At 41.6% G+C, this 23,434-nt stretch overlaps 3 protein-coding genes across 3 annotated transcripts; 2 read left to right on the plus strand and 1 right to left on the minus strand.

The window, feature by feature from the left end:
* The first annotated feature begins 1,893 nt into the window (after window positions 1-1,893).
* LOC308100733 (uncharacterized protein) lies at window positions 1,894-8,881 on the plus strand. The gene is made up of 8 exons (XM_080449806.1): window positions 1,894-1,974; window positions 2,636-2,852; window positions 4,166-4,334; window positions 5,457-5,540; window positions 5,663-6,493; window positions 6,826-6,891; window positions 6,982-8,566; window positions 8,701-8,881. Exons 2-8 carry the CDS (start codon window positions 2,787-2,789, stop codon window positions 8,744-8,746), a joined length of 2,847 nt encoding a protein of 948 aa, XP_080305932.1. The 5' UTR covers window positions 1,894-1,974; window positions 2,636-2,786; the 3' UTR covers window positions 8,747-8,881.
* Window positions 8,882-11,347: 2,466 nt separating this feature from the next.
* LOC308100442 (T-complex protein 1 subunit delta-like) lies at window positions 11,348-13,044 on the plus strand (the record flags this gene model as incomplete). Its single annotated transcript, XM_080449493.1, has 1 exon — window positions 11,348-13,044. One exon carries the CDS (start codon window positions 11,348-11,350, stop codon window positions 12,953-12,955), a length of 1,608 nt encoding a protein of 535 aa, XP_080305619.1. The 3' UTR covers window positions 12,956-13,044.
* Window positions 13,045-13,562: 518 nt separating this feature from the next.
* Window positions 13,563-19,593, minus strand: LOC308100521 (membrane-spanning 4-domains subfamily A member 12-like; the record flags this gene model as incomplete). Its single annotated transcript, XM_080449587.1, has 7 exons — window positions 13,563-13,571; window positions 15,762-15,869; window positions 16,176-16,304; window positions 16,678-16,797; window positions 16,894-16,950; window positions 18,066-18,203; window positions 19,492-19,593. 7 exons carry the CDS (start codon window positions 19,591-19,593, stop codon window positions 13,563-13,565), a joined length of 663 nt encoding a protein of 220 aa, XP_080305713.1.
* Window positions 19,594-23,434: the final 3,841 nt, after the last annotated feature.

The following is a 23,434-nucleotide window of genomic DNA, read 5'->3' on the forward strand; positions in this document are numbered from 1 at the left end:
CTCTTCTCCTACATAAAATGTTAAAAATGTAATCTTCCCCAAATCAACAGTAAGTCCACTTGATGTAAATATGTTCAAATAATGTGCAAATAAGTATTGCTTTTTATTCAGTATCAGTTGTGCTTGACATGTCTTTTCAATTTGGTTTTACACCATAGATCAGCAGGTTCTCACACCTTTTTTCAATGTTTTATCATTAATCATAACAGCAAAACAAATGGTTCAATTTCCCTCATGTAACCCCTGTAGTTCCTCTGTGTACCTCTAGGGGTACATGGAGAAACACTGCTGTCACTGTTGGGTGGAAACCCTGTATGTCCAAAACCGTTACTTTTCAGGAAATGGGGAAAAAAGAACCTGTGATCCAATGTAGTTGTTATTTTTGTCACAAGCTCTTGTTAATACTTTTCACTGTGGCTTAAAATGAAACACACAGACACACTTAACCACTTGGCTTTGCAAGCTCACAAAGTGACACATTGTGAGCTTGTATATCTTACACTGTAGTATGACAAAGTAGGGTATTAATATACAAAAAAACTAAAACTTTAAATATGGAGATAAATGATATACCATATATCCAATATGGCTGCTCTGCATAGAGATATCATGTCCCTTAACTGTCCACAACCCTCATTTTAGACATACTAGACCGAAATGGTGCTGTCTTATAATGATCATTAGTGAGGACCAGTTATATGAAGATAGGTTGAAAATGGGTGACAACTCAAAATAACAGAACCATATATTACAAAGAATAACACTAATGTTAATTATAATAAAGGCCTATACAGGTTTCTGAACTGTTCACAGCCGACCAAAGAGACACAGAGTGAGTAGACAGAAATTATACCATCTTATGAGCATTAGTGAAGACCAATTATATGAAGATAAATCTGGAAAATGGGTGACATTGGCGTGGCTTTTACAGTTATTTCACAGTTGGGGCGGCCATAGCTGAGTGGTTAGTGAGCCCACCTAGGGAGCCAGAGGCCCTGGTTGCCCCAGGTACGATTCCAGGCCACGCCAGCATATGTGTCGATGAAATGAAATTTGTCCCTGAACAAGACTTTTAACCCCTAATTGCTCACAGGCCCTCATTGGAAACAAGCCCGCAAGGACTTTCATGAACGTCCTGTTAAAAGGAATTATCCTTATCCTTATCCTTATTGGGCATGTTTGAGAATTTAATATTTGTGTTTGGTTTGTTCCGAAACTTCCGCCTACCACACATCCGCCATAGGCTAACCGGTAGGCTAGTCCATATTTGGGCAACGTCTTTGTTTACGTCATGGCCAGTTATATAGGCATATAACTACGTCCAACAGCACCTTTAAACGAATAGTCGGAGTAGGCCCTTCTGTAACCCAAATTGTAACCTATCTGTAGCTGACCAGGATATAGGCGATATAGTTATCCTCATCTAAATCAAAGTTCCTAACAAAAATAAGTAGTGATGCCTGAAGTAAGAATAGCACCGAAAGCCCAGGGCGGAAATAAATTAGGGGCGTATGTGGACCGCGACAAGCCTGCCCAGATTAGGTTCAATAATATATCTCAAGCGAAAGCTATCGCAGATGCCATCAGAACCAGCCTTGGGCCCAAGGGCATGGATAAGATGATCCAGGATGGGAAAGGTGATGTGACCATTACCAATGATGGTGCCACTATCCTGAAAAAGATGCAGGTGCTCCACCCTGCAGCAAGAATGCTGGTAGAGCTGTCCAAAGCCCAGGATATTGAGGCTGGTGATGGCACAACCTCTGTGGTGGTTATTGCTGGAGCCCTGCTTGATAATGCCTGCTCCAAACTGCTCCAGAAGGGTATTCACCCGACCATCATCTCAGAGTCCTTCCATCACTACCGCCGACAGAATCGGCCACAGACGGGATTAAAACACTTCTTTATTTAAAAATATGGACTATTACATTGCACAAACACGCCGGACACCTAGTTAACATTTGGGACAAGCGGGTAATCACCGTATGTTGCATTTGTACAGGTCTCTAAGACTCATAGATACGAAAGTAAAAGTCAGACTCGATAAAATACTTCTACGATAGTTTCGATCCAAGGCTAGAACGGGGTGTTTGCATGGGCTCCTGTACTCAGTTAATGTTTTGATTTGGGGGTTTTGTTTCATTTGTGTTTTGATTCATGACAACATGCACTTTTATACTGATTTTGGGTAACAACTCAAGTCATTTTCTACATAATATATATATATATATTTGTCAATGTTGTGGAACACAAACATTCCAAAGCTAGATTTCAGTTCCTGTGACCAGCACAGAGGTCTATCGTCACTTTGGTAACCAGTAACTTAAAGGGACAGTGCACATTAACCACTTAAACCCCATATGGGTAACCGGAGTCCCTCAGGGCTCAATACTAGTGTATTTTCTGGTTTTGTGGGGTCATTATTGATTTAAGGGTCAATGGAAGTGTATTGAATAAGAGTGAATATGTGATAAAGTGAATTCATGTGATTTTAATTTAGATTTTGTGAACTGAAGTTGTGATTAATGTAACATTTTGAACTCTACTGAACCAAAGACTAAAACAGAAATGATAAGAAGTGAATTGTATTGTGAAGACATGATTTTTGATTATGTTTGGGTTAATCTCTTAACAGATTCCGAGCTGCGCTACTGCATCTGCCGGGAGGGCCATTCAGAACGTGCAAACATTGGCCTACATGTGGCAGGCCTGAGACCAGGAAGCAAGCCGCGCTTTACCCAATCAAATGTAGTGGGTGGGATTTACATCTGTGAGTTCGCTCTCTAATGTGTTCTCACTGGAAACCAACCCAAACTCATTCAACAATGGCGTCCTTGGAGCCACCACGGAAAGTTAGTAACATTTTAACTTGTTCTTCCATTATAGAAACAAGTGGGCTTATAACTAAAACGATCAATTTTCCGTGGGAGAAATGTTGTTGGTGTTCCGTGGGAGAAATGTTGTCAGTAGGAATGAAATGGAAACATAGGCGCCCCCAGTGGAAGAGGAGGGCTGAGGGCAGACCAAACGGGCCAACTTCACAGTCTATTGGGCGGTCCCCCCAGAGTTAAATTCAAACTAAAAAAACAGTAGAGGTTGCTGTTTTTTCCTTTTTTTTGACGATGGGTTCCCTGTTTGGGTTTACTAAAACCCAATGCATTCTGGATAAATATTGTGAAAATAGCTGATCTACAAGCTCACAACGCCTTGCTCGAGGCTTTGTGAGCTTGTAGATCGGCTATTTTTTACATTGCTTGCCTCTTTCTTACGTAATTGACAATTTGGCCAATTTGATATTAAAAAGGTCTTAAAAGGCTTAACTTGTTAACTTAACAAATGTGCTGATACGCTGTATATACTTATATTGTGTGTTGGTTTGTTTACTGAGTGAGAAAACAAGGTAGCACATTAAGCTAATCATCTGGGACCCCCCCCCCCCAAAAAACCTACAGATTGAGAGCTGCATTCTGGAAAGAGAACCGTCTTTTTCATTGTTTTGTGTGTTTTTCCTCTTTTACTCAGGAGCAGCTTTGTTAATGAGGTAGCCAGTAGCCCTGGGACCCGTAACATATGCGACTTTGGGCTTGTTTTGTAAAGTTGCTTGTAAATATTGGTTAGTTGCGTGTGGCGTTTTTTGGGGCTCGTTTCTAAAGTGTAGTTGTTTATTTGGGCTTGTTTCTGAAGTGTAGTTGCTTAATTGGGCTTGTTTTCCTTAATGTTGTTTAAACCAGTGGTTCTCAAACATTTTCATGTCAAGGAAACCCCCCAAATTAATGTATTTGTCCACGGACCGTCGGACCCCCATCTGAAAAATATTTTGTGCCAGGGACAACCCCCCATAACAGATTTGTGTTGTTAAAATGTTATATTCCACATTTGTCACTTTTTCCAAGATTTATATTTTGAAAATAGCAGATCTACAAGCTTGTAGATCTGCTATTTTCAAATAGATGATTCTAGTATACAGTACGTTTAAAGTACTCCTAAACCTGGTTGCTTATTTCTTTCTTTTTCACAAAGTCTGGCAACACTGGTCGGAACAGTGTTCAGAGTATAGCCTCGGTTTGGGTAGGGCACCCATGCTTTGTTGTTTTGTTTCAGTACAGTACTAAAGTAAATGCACTTTGTTACTGTACACTGCTGACCGTGTCTTATCGGTCATCAGATGCTGAGGACGTATGAGAGGAAACGCCCGACTGTGAAGATAGAGACCAGAGACATGTTCACAGAATCAGATCCAATATTGACCTGGGACCATTCGTACAGTGTGAAGATGGAGGAGGCTGACCATTCGTACTGTGTGAAGATGGAGCCTGACCAGGACATGTTCACAGGTATAGTGACCAACAGTGTTCTGGTTTTCTGTAATGGTAGTTGCGGGTTGAGTTTCTTTTTTTTGGGGGGTGGGGGCTTGTTTCTAAAGTGTAGTTGTTTATTTGGGCTTGCTTCCTAATGTAGTTTAAACCAGTGGTTCTCAAAAATGTTCATGTCAAGGACCCCCAAATGTGTATAATGTGTATTTGACCGAAAACCCCCATTTGACAAGGAGCCAGTAATCAAGGCTTTTTTAATTTAAGTTTTCTCTTGTCATATGAAAGCAGAGAATCGTGTATATATACAAATTGACATATTGGTTGTGCAGTTTGACCCACCAGTTTTGGAGATATGGCTTACAGAGTGATGTCTTGCACAGATGCAGAGACTTGAGAAAACGGCTCTTTAAGTCCCAAGTCTTTGTTCCCTGAGCTTTTCACAGGTATCCCAGAATTCTTAGCTGCAAGGTGGGGGTCTGAGGGGGGGGGCAGGTAAACACCTCAGGCACACAATGAGCTCAAATGGGGTTGGGGGTTAACTCCTATGTATTTCATAAATCTACATTTTACTTGAGTAAGGGTGAAAATGTATTGGCATCAACATTACTGTACTTGCTGTACCAAAGTGAAACCCACAGAGAGCGCCTTGAATGGGGTCGCGGTGGTCACTCACATCGGTTTCAGTTGATTGGTGCGGTCACTAGGTGTGCTACTGCTAAGTGCTAAAAATAATTGTCCACCATCATAATGAAAGCACCATGTGAAACGTGTTGTGACCTTGTAGATTCTATGCTATTTTTGAAATTAGGATTTAAGTGATTAAGGGTTTGTTTGCTTTTTAATTATTGTTCACAAAAGGTCACATCAGCACAGGAGGAGGAGGAGGAGGAGGAGGAGGAAATAATGTTACAATGCCCCCCACTGGCCTGGACAAAGGCACCATCACTGAGGCAGGCTGTGAGTAACACACACACACACACACACACACACACACACACACACACACACACACACACACACACACACACACACACACACACACACACACACACACACACACCCCTTGTAGATTCTATGCTATTTTTGAAATTAGGATTTAAGTGATTAAGGGTTTGTTTGCGTTTTAATTATTGTTCACAAAAGGTCACATCAGCACAGGAGGAGGAGGAAATAATGTTACAATGCCCCCCACTGGCCTGGACAAAGGCACCATCACTGAGGCAGGCTGTGAGTCTCACTCTCACACACACACACACACACACACACACACACACACACACACACACACACACACACACACACACACATTGAGTTGGTCTCTGCTGACACTACGTCCTCTCTCCTTCTAGATCCCTCACTCCTTCCTGTGTTTAAAGACGAGGTTTGGTCAGGAGGCTGGAGACCCAGTCTGGTCCAGGTGAAACTAGAACCTCCAGAAATGAAAGAGGAACAGCTGGACAGTAGCCCTCCACAGACAATAGCCCTCCGCAGCCCTCCACAGACAATAGCCCTCCGCAGCCCTCCACAGATTAAAGAGGAACAGCAGGACCGTAGCCCCAGTCCGGTCCAGTTGAATCTAGAACCTCTGCAGGGGATGAGCAGCATTCAGCAGTATACACTGGAAGAAACTATGAAGTTTAGTATTATAGAAAACTTGCTATCCGAGACTGAATCCGACCTCTCTGACACTGAATCCGACCTCTCTGGCGGTGAATCCAACCTCTCTGGCGGTGACACTGATGATGAAGGAAACTTGCTACCCATGACTGAATCCGAGCTCTCTGGCGGTGACACTGATGGTGAAAGAACCTTACTGAGCGATCCTCGCCGTGAAGACGCTGATACACAGACTAGACCTGAAAACAGTAACACTTTACCGGGCGATCTTCGCCATGATGCCGGTAATACGCCACAGACTGGACCTGAAAACAGTACAATCTTACCGAGCGATCCTCACCATGATGCCGGTAATACACAGACTAGACCTGAAAACAGTGAACACAGGCCTGGCACCCATCCTCGTCGCAGTACGAGAAAACGACGGGAAAATTGTTGTCATGCCGTGGAAAACAGTCACGATTCAGATCATTCGGATCACCGCCACAAAGACCTGGACACGGATGAAGAATGGCATCCGATGAGGGAGGACTCAGGGGGCAACTGTATCCAAAATGCCAGTGGTAAGAAGACGTACATTTGTATCGTGTTTGAGATGAAATGAATGTATTTATACTGTATGTACGCATGTGATGTATTTGATGAATGTATTTATACTGTATCTATGCATGTGATGTATTTGATGAATGTATCTATGCATGTGATTTATTTGATGGTGATGTAGCCTATGTATTTTACTATTACAGTAGATGCATGGAAACTATGTATACCTGCATTTGATGTATTACATGTGCTTATTGTAAGTCGCTCTGGATAAGAGTGTCTGCTAAATGCCTAAATTGATTTGATTGTACATCATATTTACCAAACTACCAACATCTTACTGTGATTTCAGACTCGGAGGAGGAGGCACAGCCAACGTCTAGAGCCACATTACCATCTGTTGGCAGTAAAAATAGAGGTAAGAACAAATTTTTCTGCACATCACACTTACCACACAAATGAAAAAAATAGTTATTTTATGGTAATTATGTATTTCTATAATTTACAGGTCGGGGACGTGGCAGAGGACGTGGCAGAGGTGCACAACGTGGGTGTGGTGGCAGGCCCGCCGGAAGCTTTCCAGCTGCAGATCCTCCTGAGTGGCATGAAATTAATTGGCAGCCGGAAGACATTCCTTTCACTGCAGATCCTGGACCTCTCAGTGGTGCTGCTGCTCTTGATTCAGACCAACCGGTTGACTTTCTTGATTTATTCCTGACTGATGAGCTGCTCCAGATCATTGTTGATCAGACTAACATGTATGCAGGAACTGTCAGTGATAGTCGGATACATTCTAGAGTTCTTGCATGGAAACCTCTAACAGTTGGAGAACTAAAAACCTTCCTAGGGCTCTTCTTTCTAACTGCTATCGTTCACAAGCCTGAGGTAGAGATGTACTGGTCTACGGATGAGATAATGGCTACCCCGTACTTCAACAAGACCATGGCACGAAACAGGTTTCAAATTATATCGAAATTTCTTCACTTCAATGATAACAGTGTATCAAACGATGGTACTGACAAGATGTACAAAGTTCGCCCAGTCTTAGATTACTTGGTCTCCAAATTCCGTGAAATGTATCAACCAAACACAAACATTTGCATTGACGAAGGTATGCTTCTATGGCGTGGGCGCCTAAATTTCAAAGTTTACAATCCCCAAAAGCCTGTCAAATATGGCATAAAATCCTACATACTTTGCGATTCTGAGACCGGGTACTGTTACAACATGAAGCCCTACTGTGGAGAACCTGCTGCCCTAGCTGACACAGTTGTCTCTCTCCTTGGTGGCCTTGCAGGTTATGGCTATAGATTGTTCATGGATAACTTCTATAATTCTGTAAAATTGTGTGCGCGTCTACTTGATTTGAAGACCCATGTCTGTGGTACACTTCGAAAAAACCGAGGCGAACCACCAGCCATTCGATATGTTTCAATTTCTGACCTGGGCATTGGGGGAAGAATCATGCGTCACAATGACAGAGTGATGGTCTTGGCATGGCGGGACAAAACTATAGTCAGAATGGTTACAACATTCCACCAGAATGAGATGGGCCAGAGAGATAACATCTCAAAAGAGAAGCCTGCTTGCATTGTAGAACACAATAAGTCAATGAATGGAGTTGATAAACTGGACCAGAACATCATGTACCCGTTTGTCAGGAAATCAAACAAGTGGACAAACAAATTTGTTGCCTATCTGTTTGAGATTAGTTTGTTCAATGCTTTTGTGATTTACAAAGCTAAGAACCCACAGGGCAACTGCAAATGTCTTGAGTCATTCATTCAAAGTGTCTCGGGGTCATGGACCAGCCCGAGACATGCTGGGGGTGAGGGTGAACACAATCCGAGGGCACCAAAGACTGACCCTGAGAGCAGGCTGTCTACCAACATGGCAGCCCATGTACTTGTTCCGCTTCTGCCCACCTTTAAAAAGCAGCGACCATCTAAGCGCTGCAGAGTTTGTTCCAAAAATGCGCAGCGGAGGGAGACGAGGTACCAGTGTAAATCCTGTTGTGTCCCCTTACACAAGGGGGAATGTTTCATACTGTACCACACAAAGATAGACTATGCTGTAAAAAATAAAGAGAAAAAATAGTGTCATGTGAACTGAGCCAAGATTGACTTAAAGTCTGTAAAAACTTAGTATTTTAAGTTTGGCTCCCAGGGAGACACCAAATGTCTCTTTTGGGTCTCGAGCTGAAAAACGTTTGGGAACCCTGTTCTACACCCTCCACAGTCCAACAGCAGGAGTTAACAGCAACAGGGACATAGCTGTCGGGCAAAAACCTCTTTATCTCCATATTTTAACTAACTTTAACGCTCTGCTTGATCATACTGCAGCGTCACACAAAAGCATAAAAAGTAGCAGATCTACAAGCTCTACTACTTGCTATTTTTGAATTTGAATCCTGAAAACAACTAAGTTTGGACATACGACAGACGATATGGAGGATTGACTAAATTGGGGAGAAAATGCCTGTTAGAAAAATAAATGAATGTATGTAAATCTATTCGTCCAATAAACCATACCAAATGCAGACAGTATTTCTATTATCTCCATTTGCTTCCGTGGATTAATTGGCACAAAGAAATGTTATGAGCCACTTACCCACAAAGGTTGGGCCATACTTTATACAACAGTGGTTCTCAGACCTTCCCCCCCCCCCCCTTTTTTCTTTTTACCCCCATTCCCTGATTTCTTATTCCAAGTCCCCCCTTTACATGGCTAGAATATGTTGCTCAGGAAACCACAAAAGAAAACCATAGCAAGCATATGATGCTATATGAATCAATAAAGACCAACCTTTTGTATAGAAAATAACATTACAGAGAGTGTCCATCCTTTAGTTTACACCTTTTAAGGTCGAACTAAAAGGACAATCAAACGTGAACATTTTTAAATAGGCTAAAATGTATTTTTTTTAAATTAGTGTCTTGTATTTTAGATCAAAACTAGGTTTGTACCCTTTCAGTAATGTTTATATGTGCTCTTTTTGTAATGTTGCTTGTTCTCTGTATGGGGACTACAGATGGAAATGATCATTTTTACAAAATCTGGTGTATTTACACAGCATTGTATGTGTGGTGTTCAATAATATGCGTACCTTCCAAATAAACGTATAAATTACAAATACGGAAGGTTGTGAAAGAGTTGCAGTTAGTGCCTCCTGAGTTTAAAATGTATTTTAAACTGTGACCATAACATTTCAGTAAGTCCAGTTGAAATGTTTTGAGAAATCGAGATAATCAGGCCCACATCAGCAACAAATACACCAACAATGAAGTTAATCACCAATGGGTTAGGCACCCTTTTCACATTGGCCTATTATAGCGCCACCACGAGGCCACAATAACGTACCTGACCTGGCGGAGACCTGTGCTCCGAGGAGCACTTTTTCTAGTTTACTCTTTTTTTTCTCTTCTCCTACATAAAATGTTAAAAATGTAATCTTCCCCAAATCAACAGTAAGTCCACTTGATGTAAATATGTTCAAATAATGTGCAAATAAGTATTGCTTTTTATTCAGTATCAGTTGTGCTTGACATGTCTTTTCAATTTGGTTTTACACCATAGATCAGCAGGTTCTCACACCTTTTTTCAATGTTTTATCATTAATCATAACAGCAAAACAAATGGTTCAATTTCCCTCATGTAACCCCTGTAGTTCCTCTGTGTACCTCTAGGGGTACATGGAGAAACACTGCTGTCACTGTTGGGTGGAAACCCTGTATGTCCAAAACCGTTACTTTTCAGGAAATGGGGAAAAAAGAACCTGTGATCCAATGTAGTTGTTATTTTTGTCACAAGCTCTTGTTAATACTTTTCACTGTGGCTTAAAATGAAACACACAGACACACTTAACCACTTGGCTTTGCAAGCTCACAAAGTGACACATTGTGAGCTTGTATATCTTACACTGTAGTATGACAAAGTAGGGTATTAATATACAAAAAAACTAAAACTTTAAATATGGAGATAAATGATATACCATATATCCAATATGGCTGCTCTGCATAGAGATATCATGTCCCTTAACTGTCCACAACCCTCATTTTAGACATACTAGACCGAAATGGTGCTGTCTTATAATGATCATTAGTGAGGACCAGTTATATGAAGATAGGTTGAAAATGGGTGACAACTCAAAATAACAGAACCATATATTACAAAGAATAACACTAATGTTAATTATAATAAAGGCCTATACAGGTTTCTGAACTGTTCACAGCCGACCAAAGAGACACAGAGTGAGTAGACAGAAATTATACCATCTTATGAGCATTAGTGAAGACCAATTATATGAAGATAAATCTGGAAAATGGGTGACATTGGCGTGGCTTTTACAGTTATTTCACAGTTGGGGCGGCCATAGCTGAGTGGTTAGTGAGCCCACCTAGGGAGCCAGAGGCCCTGGTTGCCCCAGGTACGATTCCAGGCCACGCCAGCATATGTGTCGATGAAATGAAATTTGTCCCTGAACAAGACTTTTAACCCCTAATTGCTCACAGGCCCTCATTGGAAACAAGCCCGCAAGGACTTTCATGAACGTCCTGTTAAAAGGAATTATCCTTATCCTTATCCTTATTGGGCATGTTTGAGAATTTAATATTTGTGTTTGGTTTGTTCCGAAACTTCCGCCTACCACACATCCGCCATAGGCTAACCGGTAGGCTAGTCCATATTTGGGCAACGTCTTTGTTTACGTCATGGCCAGTTATATAGGCATATAACTACGTCCAACAGCACCTTTAAACGAATAGTCGGAGTAGGCCCTTCTGTAACCCAAATTGTAACCTATCTGTAGCTGACCAGGATATAGGCGATATAGTTATCCTCATCTAAATCAAAGTTCCTAACAAAAATAAGTAGTGATGCCTGAAGTAAGAATAGCACCGAAAGCCCAGGGCGGAAATAAATTAGGGGCGTATGTGGACCGCGACAAGCCTGCCCAGATTAGGTTCAATAATATATCTCAAGCGAAAGCTATCGCAGATGCCATCAGAACCAGCCTTGGGCCCAAGGGCATGGATAAGATGATCCAGGATGGGAAAGGTGATGTGACCATTACCAATGATGGTGCCACTATCCTGAAAAAGATGCAGGTGCTCCACCCTGCAGCAAGAATGCTGGTAGAGCTGTCCAAAGCCCAGGATATTGAGGCTGGTGATGGCACAACCTCTGTGGTGGTTATTGCTGGAGCCCTGCTTGATAATGCCTGCTCCAAACTGCTCCAGAAGGGTATTCACCCGACCATCATCTCAGAGTCCTTCCAGAAAGCCGTGGACAAGGCGGTCGAGGTGCTGACGGACATGAGCTCACCGGTGGAGCTGAGTGACCGTCAGAATCTGATCAACAGCGCCACCACCTCTCTCTGCTCCAAGGTGGTATCCCAGTATTCCAAGCTGCTGGCGCCCATGAGCGTAGACGCCATGATGAGGGTTATAGACCCGGCCACTGCTACCAACGTGGACCTGCATGACATCCGCATTATCAAGAAGCTTGGTGGGACCATTGATGACTGTGAGCTTGTTGATGGTTTGGTGCTGACACAGAAGGTGGTCACTGGCGTTCACCGTGTGGAGAAGGCAAAGGTCGGCCTGATCCAGTTCTGCTTGTCCGCTCCCAAAACAGACATGGACAACCAGATTGTGGTGTCAGACTATGCCCAGATGGACCGCGTGCTGAGAGAGGAGCGAACCTACACCCTCAACCTGTGCAAACACATTAAGAAGGCAGGCTGCAACGTCCTGCTCATCCAGAAGTCTATCCTCAGAGATGCACTGAGTGACCTGGCTGTGCATTTCCTCACCAAAATGAAGATCATGGTCATCAAGGACATTGAGAGGGAGCACATTGAGTTCATCTGCAAGACTATTGGCACCAAGCCCGTCGCCCACATCGACCATTTCACACCAGAGATGCTGGGCGCAGCCGAGTCGGCAGAAGAGGTGAGTCTGGATGGTTCTGGCAAGCTGGTCAAGATCACAGGTTGCGCCAGTCCCGGTAAGACTGTAAGCATCGTGGTGCGTGGCTCCAACAAGCTGGTGCTTGACGAGGCTGAGCGCTCCATCCACGACGCCTTGTGTGTCATCCGCTGCCTGGTCAAGAAGAAGGCTCTGATCGCCGGTGGCGGGGCCCCAGAGATCGAGCTGGCCTTCCGGCTGGCAGAGTACTCCCGCACCCTGGCGGGAATGGAGGCCTACTGCGTGCGCGCCTACGCCGACGCCCTGGAGGTGATCCCCTCCACGCTGGCGGAGAATGCCGGGCTGAACCCCATATCGACTGTCACGGAGCTCCGCAACAGGCACGCCCAGGGGGAGAAGAGCGCCGGCATCAATGTCCGCAAGGGCGGCATCTCCAACATGCTGGAGGAGCAGGTGGTGCAGCCTCTTCTGGTGTCCATCAGCGCTCTGACTCTGTCCACGGAGACGGTGCGCAGCATCCTCAAAATCGACGATGTGGTGGGGACCGTATTTTAAGAGCTTCTGTATTTAGCAAGGTCCTGTTTTCAGGACCTTGCTAAGTTTTCAGAAAAACTGTATTTTTGGCAAAAAAGAATCTCAACAATGTTTGAAATATTTTGAATAATTTATGCTTTTTTTTTTTTAAACATAAATCTTCTCTTCTGGGGGGGTGTCCCTGGAACATTTTCAGATGGGGCGGTCCACGGTGTCCTCAACAACATATAAAAACACAATGTTTTAAAATAATAAAAAAAAACGTTTTTTTTTTAAAATACATAGAGCACAATGAAGGACAAGAACCAACCTACAACACATCCCCTTCAAAGAAAGTAGCCAAAGCAGTGAAGGTTGAGGCTACAGAGGTTTCAGGAGGTGCACCTGGAGACAATAGTTCTCATAGTGGTGTCTGGGGACCCCCAGGGGTCCTTGAGGGGGCTCCAGGGGTTCCCAGCTAACCTTAAAGAAATTGTCTCGTAAAAGTTTGAACCAAAAATGTTGTTCCATTTGTACACAGTATGATAAACGGGTAATCTATCCTATACTAATCTATCAATTACTATGAGAAACAGCTAAGTTATGGAATTGTCTTTTAAGAGATATTTAAAATTTTTGTGTTCCTATTTTACAGTTGCTGGAGACCAGGAGGACAGACGCGGAAAAAGGCTTTAATTTAAATGTTTTGATGTTGGTGTCCACTCCTTGGGGTTTTTGTCACTATATTTGCCCATACGTGAAATTTGGGCACAAGGAGGACGACGTCATAGATGTAAAGGCGGTGTGGAGTGTTGTACTGTACCAATGGTTCTCAAATCTTTTTATTTCAAGAACCCCCATACCTTAGAGAGTGTACAAATGGAACCAAATGGACCCTTATGGTTCCATTTGTACACTCAGAGTTACAGACCTGTAAGGGTCCATTTGGAACCCCCTCAAGGAACCCTGAGGGTCCCCCTGAACCCCACTTTAAGAACCACTGTGTTAGACCATCAATGCAAAGTGCAGGGCTCTCCGCTTTGTGCCAGATCCATTTTTAATGGGTTAAGTTGTCTCTTTTTTTTTATATGGATTAATTATTTTTGTTGGCAGCTGTTAGGTTGTCTTGTTTTTTGTTTTGTCTTGTCTTTTTTTTATATATGGGGTGCTAATTTCTGGCTACTTTTTTAGAGCCGCAGCATTTTATTTTATTTATAAACTTTTTTCAGATATTTTTATTATATTTTATAGGGTACGCTGTTGCTGTTTAATTGTTTTCGATAACACTTTACTTAAGCATTGAGACACTTTGACAGAAAGAATGCAAAATATATTACAACTCATTACAAAATTTAAATACAATTCAAAAAGAGATTTTTTTTTTTTTATTAAAACATTACAGTGCAGAAGAAGGTATAATATATTTTTTAAACTCAGTAAAGGCAGCAGCAAACAGAAAGATCATCAGTTTATTTTAAACACACTGAGACAGTTTTGTGGGAGTTTGTTCCATAAAAACACTGCTTCTCCACCTTTATTTGTGAACTTGTGACTCTGGGAACAGAAAGCAGAGCTGTCCCAGATGACCTGAGAGGTCTGGATGGTTCATGATGTAGCAAAAGATCATAAATGTATTTTAAACCATGCAATGCTGTATAAACCAACAGTGTTTTGATTGAAATAAATTATTTGGCAGACAGGGAGCCAGTGTAAAGATCTAAGAAATGGAGTGATATGATCCCTTCTCTTGGTATTAGTAAGGACTTAGTAAGTTATTCTAAATCTTACTCAGACATAAGTCCTTTAAATATTGATATATTCTTAAGCTGATTATTTCTTCAATGCACTACTCAAAAGATAACATGGGTATTCTGACATCAACATGTCTTTTCTGTTGACTACAGAGTTGTATAGTCTATAGTAATAAAATGACACTTTTATTTTAATTGTATTTTATGTATTTATTTCTAATTGAATTGTTGACGTGCGTGCATGTTATACCATCCACCAGGGGGTGGTGCATCACCCCTACTTCCCACAGCCTTGGGATGAACCACCTTCTGGAAAGGAATGAGATTAGAAACTCAATCAGTTTGGATATCACGTGTTTCCTTCATGGAATGGATCTTCATAAAAGGTCATTCATTGTGCAACATTCAATTGTTTAGTCATTAACATTTTAATTAATGAAACATGGCAACTCTTTAGTCAGACTAATAGGCTCTGTGCATGACTGTAGTTCAGTCAGGACAACTCATGAATGGATAAAAATTGAATATAAAATGAGCAAAATATTTATTTTGGTTTGGATCTGCATTTAGGTACTGTAGGTAATGAGAAAGCATATTACATCTCCCTACCAATAGGGACTCCAAATCCCGCGTACATAAAAGTAGATCCAAAACGACAGGTGGTAGCTGGGGTGGTGGAGGGTGAGCAGCCAGTGTTAAAGCAGCAGCAGAACAGACAGCAGTAGGCAGCAGCGAAAGGCAAGCAAGGAATGAGCAATGCAACTTCCTCATTTAAATAGGATGCTCTGTTATGAAGTGAGTATGTGACTGGTTGAGAATAGAAGCATGGAGCTGAGACCGACCAATGGTCGGCCAGCAGCAACTGCACTGAGTTCCCTGATAGAGCTTGCTCTGTGCATGTCTGTATCAAGAGCAACGCTTATTTCACTTTTCCAGAAGGTGGCATTCCTGTTTCCTGTTGTGGGTCAGCTTCATTTGATTGGCTCAGCAGCAGATTTGAACCGGAAACACACAACACCTTCATACGTGTTTCCACCTTCTGGAATTACAGTCATGCACAGAGCCTGTATGAAATCACATGTGACAGGGCAACAGACCTGATAGGGTGAGGCTTCAGTGTAGGAAGGCGGGGCATATGCAGAGGGTGTGGCCCGTGACATCACTGTACTACCTTCAGGTAAATGGTTGCCCATGACAACAGCTTGCTGAAAGACACAGAACAAACCAAAGAGTCCCTGAGATGTTAAAGACAGGGCAGCAGATGAGGGATACTTACTTCAGATATTTACATACCACAATATATCTAGGCAACAATATCTATTGGTTTCTGACTATAACTATGGAATTTAACAATGTGGATCTTCTTCCACTCCTGATACCACAGCCTTGAATATGGGAAACATGGGGGCGGGGCAGATTTAGCTGTTCAACAGTGTGATGGTCCATCACGGTAACACAGGCAGATTCTACAGGTCCATGTCATGTAGATTGTGTTTGTGTTCAGGTCTCACCAGGATCGGGGTCTGTTGGCAGCAGCTGCAGCAGTTGGCTTTGCAGCCAAAAACGGACACACAGATGGAAATGATGAACACCAGCAGATTGAAGACACACTGCACACCTGACACACCCATCGACAAGCTCTGGAAACAAATGCATCATATAAACAAACAAACATCATGTAAACAAACACATAACCACAATGGTCCATTGTTTTGTTACTTAGGAGCAGGATTACAATATACGATAGTCTACATTTAAGAGTTTTGTGTATGAGGCCCAAAGCCTTTACAAAACAACATCTCTGCATTTGTAAAAAGAATGGAAACAATCACATCATGGAAACAAAACACATCATGTGCACAAATACATTATGTACACATTATGTAAACCAGTGGTCCATAATCAGGGTCTCATTAGGACCTGGTGAACCAGGTGAATGGAATGAACTAGCTGGTCAAACAGAGACCTAGTAGCAGTGTGGGTCAATTCAGTGTGTAAATAATAAAGTCCTACCGAGTATATAAAAGGGTCATCCCAATACGTGAACACCCCTGCAGCGTCCAGGCTATAAAGGATGGTGGCAGTACATGAAATCATAGCAGCCACAATGTTCATGCCCATAGAACCTTTAATCTGAAACATAGAACAGCAATAGAATAAACAGCTAGTAATACATTGAATGACTTGTAGAGAGCAGTAAGGGTGTGGTCGACGGCGTGGCTTACTGACCATGCAGCGGCTCATCGACCTATCAGCAGCCACCGTTAATGACCCTGCAATGATGTACTGGGGGAGAAGAGAAACAACCAATCAGATAATGAAGAATTGTGTTACAAAATGAAACATTTATGACTCTTCTTACAAAACATACAGAAGCATTAAAATGAATCATGGCAGTATGGTTATATGTGTGAATACTTACAGGCAATCAAATCCTGTTTAAAACTATTCACAGTAATAATAATAATAAGTAAGTACGTATTAAGTCAGTTACTTAGATCAGTGGTTCTCAACATTTTCAGGCTGCGACCCCCCTAAATATTGTGAAAATTGTAGATACACAAGCTCATAACGCCTCGCGTTGTAGATCGGCTATTTTCTTTCTTATATTATTTGACAATTTGGCCAATGTTTTTATAGTATATAGCATGTTGATTACTTTTGATGCAGTAATGGTCTTTTAGTTAAATGGTCCTTACATTGTCACTTAACTGTCATCTGGGGACCCCCCCAAAACCATGCGGGACCCACAGGTTGAGAACCACTGACAATCCTTTTTTTCCAAGGAAAAACAGAGACAGAGACACTCTACGTACTGAGACTGGCGATAACAGCATTATCGGCAGTCCCGACTCCCGATAATGCTCTCGCATAAGCGCTTGTATATTTTGAAAATAGCAGATCTACAAGCTCACAACGTGTCGCATCGTGACGCGTTGTGAGCTTGTAGATCTGCTATTTTCAAATAGCCAATGCAGCCAGATCTGCAGTCTTATCTGAATGATTGTTAAAGCAGTTTGTTTAAATTGGTTTACAAAATGTTATATTTTCACAGGGATTATTTATTAGTGTGTTAGATATACATTTTGGAGTGCATACATGTGTCCAGATGCCTGTCAGACGGTCAGACAGACAATGTCGCTCAGCAGGTCCAGGATGGAACAACTGCTCTCGACCAGACGTGAGATCTGAGCGGGCAGTACGCTGAAGTCAACGTCAGGATATATTGATAAATGCCGAAAGTTGTGGTGATCTCACCGTACGCCCATTATTTGGTCTACACCGCATTGATAAATGAGGGCCACTATGTGTATTTCATTCAAAGCTCAAATTATTTGAATGAATATAAACACAGTACAGTGTACAGTAGGGTTTGGTGGAGTATGCAGATGTTTGCTTACATATAAAGGTGCCCAGACGAACACTCCAGAGTACACTGTTAAAACGAACACTGAGTGCACTGTTGAGACTGCGTCAAGAAAGACACACGACACCACACCAAACAGGAGGAGCATCAGACCCACCATTATCTGCACTGTCTGCAAGGAAACACAATGTCAACAGGGTAACTGGTCAAATTAAGCAATATTAACATGAGAGAACATTGTTGGCAATCATGAACAAGGCGTGGTAAAACTTATTTTATTACTCCGGCAAGTAGGCTGACCTTAAGTAACAACTTAGAAATGCATGATACATGTACGTGATTCCCAAAAGTATCACCTGATATAATGACACGCTAGGTTTCAACTGGTTACCTGTGTCTGTGGGTTTTATAAATATTTAACCAATTAAAAGTATTAACAAGAGCTTAAATAATAACAACATTGGCTCCACTGGAATGGTTCTTTTTTTTTTCTCCATTTCCTGAAAAGCAATGGTTTTTGACATGCAAGCCGTCCACCCAACAGCGACAAAGGTATTCTCTATCTTCTATCAGTATATTCTGTACTGTTGTTATTCAGTGTAAGGGCACGGCCCCACCGCACTTTTATTTTACCTCTGGGCGGAATCTGCCAATGCTTTGTCAATGCAAATGCGTGGATTCATGGAAAAAATGCGCAAGACCATGAATCCACCATTTGCATTGACAAAGCATTGGCAGATTCCGCCCCAGAGGTAGAATAAAAGTGCAGTGGGACCGCGCCCTAATGCATTGACCTCACCAAGGCAGATTATTTGTATGTGCTACCTGCCAATATTTTTTTTTATTATTCTGATACATACTGACTTATCAAGGTCTTTCACCCACAGTCACAAAACTAAAGGGAGTGTTAACAACGACCTGGTACCACCCACCCATAAAACAAACATGGGCAAATTCTCCCTCTACAGCACCCATATTTGGAATAGTCTAACTAACCCCATCCCTCAAAAAATTCAGTTTGCTGGGTTCATTTAAATCAGCCCTGAAAATTCACCTTTCAGGAGGCCAAAAAAGGAGGTAGTACCATTTTCCCGTTAGACAGACGACCCCCCCCCACCTTTGTTTGTACATATTTGAAATGTTGGTGCCACTATATATGACTATGAGTTGGAAACAAGTCCTCAAGGACTTTTTTGAACAGACCTTTTAGATAAAGTATTTTATATGTAACTGTGCTGTTTTACATTTTTGCCTAATAAAATATTCAATCAATCAATCAATCAATCAATCAATCAATCAATCAATCAATCACTCATGCAAAGAGGTCTGAAAAACTAATTGGTGTAACAAATTAACAAAAATGCTATCAACAATCTGTTTAAAAGCTCTAAACATGAGATTTCATATCAAATAAATCATTTCATAGTGATACTCTGATAAATACTGTAAAGTATATTTACCCCCAGAACTTGTGGGCTTCTCCGTTTGAACTCCAATAGTCTGGTGTCTGGACTGAACCCCGGAACCGAGCCAGTGGGAATGTTCAGTACGTTAGTAGACATACTGCTGGATGCTGGTGTCTAATTGTATATTTATTGTATTCTGTCTGTTTTGAATTCTATTCTATTCTATTCTGCGCTTGGAAGACAGAAGTGTCTTGATGCTATGAGAACATCAGACTGTGTCGACTTCCCTGAAATCTTCTGCTCTTCTACTTTATTACAGTAACTCTGTTAATGATTCATGTACTGTAGGGAGTAACGGGAGTTTTAGGGACCTATATTTCTTCACTGTACTGCTATCAGTTCTGTTTTAATCAACCAATCTGCTTCACAACACTGGAATATTCTATTATAAAATGTTGACTTTCTTTTTTGTTTTACATCTGCACTGTATCAATCTGGTGTGCTGTGAGGTTACAATGAAAATATTACTTACATAAAACAAACTACTTCAATGCCGTATCAACTTTATTAAATGAGCCTATTAATACAGCAGTACAATAAAGCATAAACAACATGTTCAATCACTTTTTTTTTTTTACAAATTTTCCCCCTTTTCAATTCTTTTTTTAAATTGGCTGAATACGGCTGTGGCTCAGGAGGTAGAGCAGGTCGTCCAATGATCCTTGGGTTGGCGGTTCGGATCCCGGCTCCTCCTGTCCACATGTCCAAGTGTCCTTGGGAAAGACACTGAACCCTTCATTGCCTCCAATGATTCGGTCGGTGCTAGCTTGCCACCATTGGCGTGTGAATGTGGGAAGTGAGGACGCTGGCGTCGACTGTTCGCCGCTTCACCTCCCAATGTATGAATGAATGAACCATTGTAAAGCGCTTTGAGCACTGGAAAAGCGCTATAAAAATGCAATTCATTATTAGTCAGTGCTCGCAGGTAGGTTCTCCAGTAGTGCTGCACGATATATCGCATTACAAAAGGGCATTTGAATACAATTAAAAAAGAGGTTAAAAAGGTCTGGTCTATAATGCAATTTAATTACATTTATAATGCATTTCATAAATGTTGATAATTATGCATAGCAACTTATTACACGGTTTATGAAGTATTATAAGTGCTGGTCATAATGCATTATAAGCTCAGCGGAACAGCACACTATAACTACCATGACGTAGTCAGTTATAAAGTGTCTTTTATGAAGACACTTTATAACTGACTAGGTGACAAGCCCAGAGGTTCTCAAACTTTTTCTTGCAAAAATAGAACATTTTTGAAAATGTTTGAAACTCTTTGTTTTGTAGGAAAGGTTAAGAAATGGGATATTTACTTCTGTCCCATAAAAACGGGTCTGCGGCCTATTTTGATTCGCTATATATGTTTGTGAAGCACTGGTCTTATTGTGTTCTAACCCATAGTTTTCATGAACTGATGAAGTTAACTGAAATGAATTTGTTCAAACCTAGCTTGCTTCACAAAAGCATTATTCAATACCAATTACATTAATGTTTTTAACGATACAAAGAGCACTGTAGGAAATATAATAGCAGACAGGATGTGGGGAGCTGTGTCTTTAACACACCCTGTTTCCTGCGTTGAAAAAAGGGTGAACGAGGTGTTAAACTATGCTTTACTCATAGAATCATTTCATTAACTCAAGAACTTTTACTTTAGTTGAATATCTCAAATTTTCAATTCTTTATAGGCCTACTTAGAATATATTTAAGGCAAATATTGTGTAATTATTTTACAACTTTATTTACTTGTTACTTTGCAGATTATTATTCCAAAATATACATTAACCAATTAAAACGTATTTATACTTTGGCTATTCAAAAATAGCCGATCAACAAGCTCATAAAGAGTCGCGATGCACCGCGTTGTGAGCTTTAGATCAGCAATCTTTTAAGTTGAAAAAATAAACTTGTGAAATAGGACATTCTGAGCACTTTTAGTTTTGGTACTTTTTTACTCAAGTACATTTTTTAATAATGGACTTCACTAGTAACAGAGTATATCTTCATTGTAGTATTGCTCCTAAAAGTAAAAGATCTGATTACTTTCAACACTGGTTGCTGCAGCAGTTGTTGAGGGAGGTAGAACTTTCAGTTCACTCTCCTCTGAATCTCCACCCAGAATTTAACACATGCTGAAAGACACAACTCACATCCGTTCTGTCTATTGTGTTTTTCTTCACTGTGTGTGTTGGCGTGCACATTCACATTCACATGCACATGCATGCATGCACGTTCAAAGGTGTGTCCAAAGAAACAACGTGCTAGGAGGGTGTAACTGTTAAATTAAGACCAACAGACAGCAACTCAGAGTCTTCTGCAGCAGTGAAGCCCAATGTAGGACTACACACATAGGACAAAGTGAGTAAGATAACATTTAAACATATTTAGAAATATAGTGCATTATTTTGTATTAACATAACCACTAATACTTCATTAACTGGAATCCCCCTACTATGGTGTCGATAGGCCCTGTGTCACATTGCGACGTAGATCTGCTATTTTCACCGAACGTTGGTCCCAGAATAGGGACGCTACATTCATGTGGTCAACACATTATCAACATATCGTTGTTGTCGGGTAGAAACCTCTTATCTCCATATTGTAACTTTTCCCCGTAAATTTACGCCCTGCTTGATCATACTACAGCGTCACACAAAAGCATCAAAAGTAGCAGATCCGCAAGCTCGAAACGGGACACGAAGTGACACGTTTTGAGCTTGTAGATCTGCTACTTTTGCTACTTTAGAATCTGATTCCTGAAAAGTAACAGTTTTGGACATACGAGGCTTCCACCCGACAGAGACGATATGCTTGTGCTAATTAACTTGAGTTATTTCTTTGTGTCATTCCTTAAGATGTCCACACATATTGCTGGCAAGCCGGTCACATCAGAGAGGGTGAGGTACGATGGAGACGTCCAGGAGGAGTGGCAGGAGGAGAAAACAGAGAAGGAGGTGAACGTGGTGTCAAGCAGTCTCAAAGACCAAAGCTCCGACTTACAAGACGCCACACCTGATCTAGGTACTAAAACAGTCACTTAACAGTGTTTCTCTCTCTCTTCTCACATCGTTATTATAGCAGCTTGACACCCAGGCCTTTTTAGAGGCAAGGCCACTTGGCCTTAAAGGGATAGTTCACCCAAAAAATTACTTATTTTCTATCGATTACTTTTTAACGTTTGTTTATTGGATTTTAACAGAAGCATTCATTGCATACATATCTCCAGACTCCAACATATAGCCTTGCATTGACTAAAAAAACAAACAAATGAAAAACACAAAAGGACAAGGGTCTTAGAAGACAAAACAATAAATAAAACACAAATAAAAAACAACAACAACAACAATACACAAAAACAGAAACTTAGAAATACACATCAGTCAGCTATAACGAAAAAAACATCACATGGATGCACCTGGGACCGGTGGCGTCGTTACGCGGGGGCTTCGGTGGCTATAGGCACCAATGTTTTATCCAAAGCCACCAATAAAATATTTTTTTTTAAATTATATATCTATAACCCTAACCTAACCCTACCCCTAACCCTAAAACCGAAATAAAGTAACAAAAAACGGGGGGAAAAGTACCCAAATCCGCCAAAAACGCGCACGTGCATGTGTCCGTTGCCTGGGGGGCTAAGCCCCCAACCTAGTAGAGACCTAGCGACGCCTCTGCCTGGGACGTATCATCAGTGTTGTAGCCTGGGGTCATAGGATGTTTCGGGTCTCGCAACATACACCCTCGCCCAGGTGACCCAGCCAGGGTTGATCAAGCCCCGACTTACGTCCCAGGTAGCTACCCACGGTCAGTCCTAAATAGGGAAAGACAGGACTACTCAATACGCTTGTCCGAAACTACTCTGCCAGGAATGGGGGAGAGGAGAGGCTCTGGCACGTGGAGGGACTAGGCTCTGTGGATGGCCTCCTGGCCGGGC

The sequence above is a fragment of the Gymnoscopelus braueri genome, assembly GCF_963280865.1.
Source record: "Gymnoscopelus braueri genome assembly, chromosome: 14".
Taxonomy (NCBI): domain Eukaryota; kingdom Metazoa; phylum Chordata; class Actinopteri; order Myctophiformes; family Myctophidae; genus Gymnoscopelus; species Gymnoscopelus braueri.